General features: G+C 35.4%; 1 protein-coding gene across 1 annotated transcript; it reads right to left on the bottom strand.

Annotated features, from left to right (window-relative positions):
- Window positions 1-923: 923 nt before the first annotated feature.
- Window positions 924-1430, bottom strand: LOC149181909 (F-box protein At3g07870-like). The gene has a single exon (XM_089414370.1). It carries the CDS (start codon window positions 1428-1430, stop codon window positions 924-926), a length of 507 nt encoding a protein of 168 aa, XP_089270496.1.
- Between the last annotated feature and the right edge of the window lie 1791 nt (window positions 1431-3221).

The raw sequence follows: 3221 nt of genomic DNA, 5'->3' as shown, positions 1-3221 counted from the left end.
CAAATAATATTTATTTACGCCACCACATACTGTTGGCTTCGAACGGTAATACCAGGATGTGTTCTAATGGTGAATCAAGAACAGGTTCAAGTTCTGGAGACCTTGGTAAGCTCAGACGTCGCACTAATTTTCCCTCATCATTGAATATTATTGCTTTTAAATCTCCGTCCATCAACATTATCCATCCACTGCGGTTCACCGCCGCAAAGACGGGTCCACATAATCCCAGGGAATCCGTGTTGCAGAACCTTGTCACCGATCTATTGGCATCTGCACCCAATTTGGGATTTCTACCTCTATAGCAAAGTTAATGTACCCTGACATGCAAGGGGAATAATGGGTGTCTTGCATTTATATTTTTCTCAAAGTTGACTTTGGCATATTACCAGCAAAGCACCCACTATTCACTTTGCATGTCAAGGTGCATTAAATTTACTATAAAAATGGAAATAGGAGTTTCCCGCAATTCGCACCATTCATATGTGACGTGGCATTCTCATTTAACTTCCACAAACAAAGATCACGATCACGTTTTTGACATATCAACACAACTCGACCATCACATCCACTTAAACGTGCGTATTCACAACCTGCTTCGCCTGGCCTCTCCCATGTGCCTTCCTTGGGCAGTGGAATTTCTTGCCAATGTCTGTCTGCTACGGTAAATGCTACCATGCCCTTGCTTCTGCAGGGAGCCCAAGGATAAATGTGGCCATATGGCCAGTAAAACTTTCCCGCATAATAAATGCAGCCCGGCGCGTTGGTATTAACCTCGCTAACCAGCCAGTAAAACTTTCCCCGAGAATAAATGCCCCGACTGTTAGGAATAATGTGGCAGGGTACTGTCATGGAAAAGCAAGACCATGCATTGGAATTTGTATCATAAATCTCCATCTCTATCCTATTCATACAATCTTGCCCTATCAACGTAAAATTATTTCTGCAGCCATGGCGTGGAACATCCAAAGGTCAGCCTCAAGTAAACAGGTGCGTAGGTTTAGGCATGATGGGAGACGCATGGATGTCCTGGAAGCAGGGTTTTCTATGGAAGAAACGATGTCCTCATCCCCGTAAACATTAGAGCGGCAGAAGATGAGACCGTTGCAAGCACCCAAAACATAACGGTTATTAACCGTACGGTATTCGCGTCGCAAAGCAACTTTGTAAACCTGTGAACCGCCGTCTTCTATAGCCCACGTTTCCAATCCGAATTTATAGGTCTGAACAAAGAACCCAGCGATGGGGTTCGCGGGTCGCATGGGATTTGACAAGTTAGCATCCAGCGTTCTTTGCAGGGTATCACGACAACACAACACATAATTCCATCGTTTACACACAGTCCTCAGCTTCACACAAAACCTAACGGGCAGCCTTCCTAAAATCAGAAGCAATAATTCTTCCGGGAGCGCTTGCCAGATCTTTCTATCCATCCTCATCTCCTTCTTTCATCCAAGATTCACAGTTATGTGAGATTCGATCTCAGATATAACCTGTATTCAGAGTTAACCTGCAACGTTTATGTTTATTTATAACGTAACTATCTGCATGCACCATTTATTTATTTAATAAATATTTGTGCATGTCGCTGTTCTAAGAATGGCGAGTTTCAGAGCATGTGGCACTCTTTCTCTTTATATCAACATGCCATTTATAACATGAGTTGTTTCAGCCTTAACGCATTGCCAAGTCATCAATTTGTACTTTTTACTTCTGTCAAGCCGTTGGCAGGTAACCTATATCTTCAGTTTGGACGATCTGAGTAGTTATTAATCCATAAAACACCAAGCCATTTATTTCCCCATCCATATATATACATATATGTATATATATTAACGTGAGTTAACACAAAATAGCATTCAGCTCTGTTGATCCTTTTATTATGGGTGGAGTCTCCACTCATACCCTACAGAGAGTAAAAATTATTTATAAGGTAAATGGTTGAAGTGTTACCATATGTTGTTTAGTAACTTCTTTTTTTATTGGTTACTATTTTTTTTCTACTTGTTACTAAGTATTTGTTTTTAGTTTTATTTATTTTTTATTTTGATTTTTGTTTTCTATTTTTTATTATTTCTATTTTCATTAATTATAGATTTTCTTCATATTTTCAACTTAAATGACTTATTATTATATATGTTGCATTCATTGTGTGTATTAGTTTGTCCTTGACCAAAAATTTATGTGGCTTGTGGCTTATCCATAGTCTAACATTGAAAATTCAATTTTTTTTTGTTATTATGGAAATTTATTTATTTATTATGAATTATAGTTTTTTTTTTCCACATTTTAAATTTAAGATGACTTATTATTATATTTAAAAACATTTTAATAATTTTAATTATAAAAATTATATATTTCACCTTCTCTAATTCATAATGTTATGAAAGAATGCTTCCAGTAAATCACATTACCACACTTAGTAGTAACTGGTTGATTACAAAAATTGTAATGCAATTTACTGAAAAAATCTCTCATGAAAATTTTATATATATTAATAATAAATAATCTCTCTCTCTCTCTCTCCCTATATATATATATATATATATATATATATATATATATATATATGATATTAGTTAATCATATTTCTTAATTTATGGTGATGGTCTTTAACAATACAATGTTATATTAGTTGTTTTATTTTTGTGATGAACTTTTTGTTTTTATTATTTTTTACTTTAATTAAGTTATATTTAAGTTAAGCATTAGGTACTCTTGTTTATTTTTAAAAAATAATAAATTTAGATAAATTTGAGATTTGATAGCTTCTCAAAAAGAATTAGCTAAATTTGAAAGTGAAAAAAAATATATTTTTAATGATTTTTTCCTATGAACAAAGGATGGGGTTCACCAGTCACATGATATTTGACAAATTAACATCCAACATTTCTTTGCAGGGTATCACCACAACACAACACATAATCCCATCCTTTACACACAGTTCACTAAAAGTCTAACAGGAAGCCTTCATAAAATCAGAAGCAATAATTCTTCTGGAAGTGCTTGCCAGATCTTAGATAACATGTATTCAGAGTTAACACGCATGTCGACTGTGGAATTCGCTTCACATTAATATTCTGCTATACTGCGCATGAGTTTGAGTGGGCATGGCTATGAAAGGAAAGGTCTGACATGACTCTCCCAGTGCATGGATGAAATAAGTGCATCGAGGGATCCAGGCTTGAAACCCTCTGAAACAACAATTCATAAACACAATAGAA

This window comes from Pinus tabuliformis, chromosome 3_2 (genome assembly GCF_031772625.1).
Source record: "Pinus tabuliformis cultivar Carrire ecotype Pingquan chromosome 3_2, CPIR1, whole genome shotgun sequence".
In the NCBI taxonomy this organism is placed as follows: Eukaryota; Viridiplantae; Streptophyta; class Pinopsida; order Pinales; family Pinaceae; genus Pinus; species Pinus tabuliformis.
Note: the sequence above shows the minus strand (reverse complement) of the source record. Positions and strands in the feature narration are given on the sequence as shown.

What these genes read in the sequence shown, in the direction of transcription:
- LOC149181909 (XM_089414370.1), bottom strand. Translation starts at nt 1,430, where the DNA reads ATGGATAGAAAGATCTGGCAAGCGCTCCCGGAAGAATTATTGCTTCTG.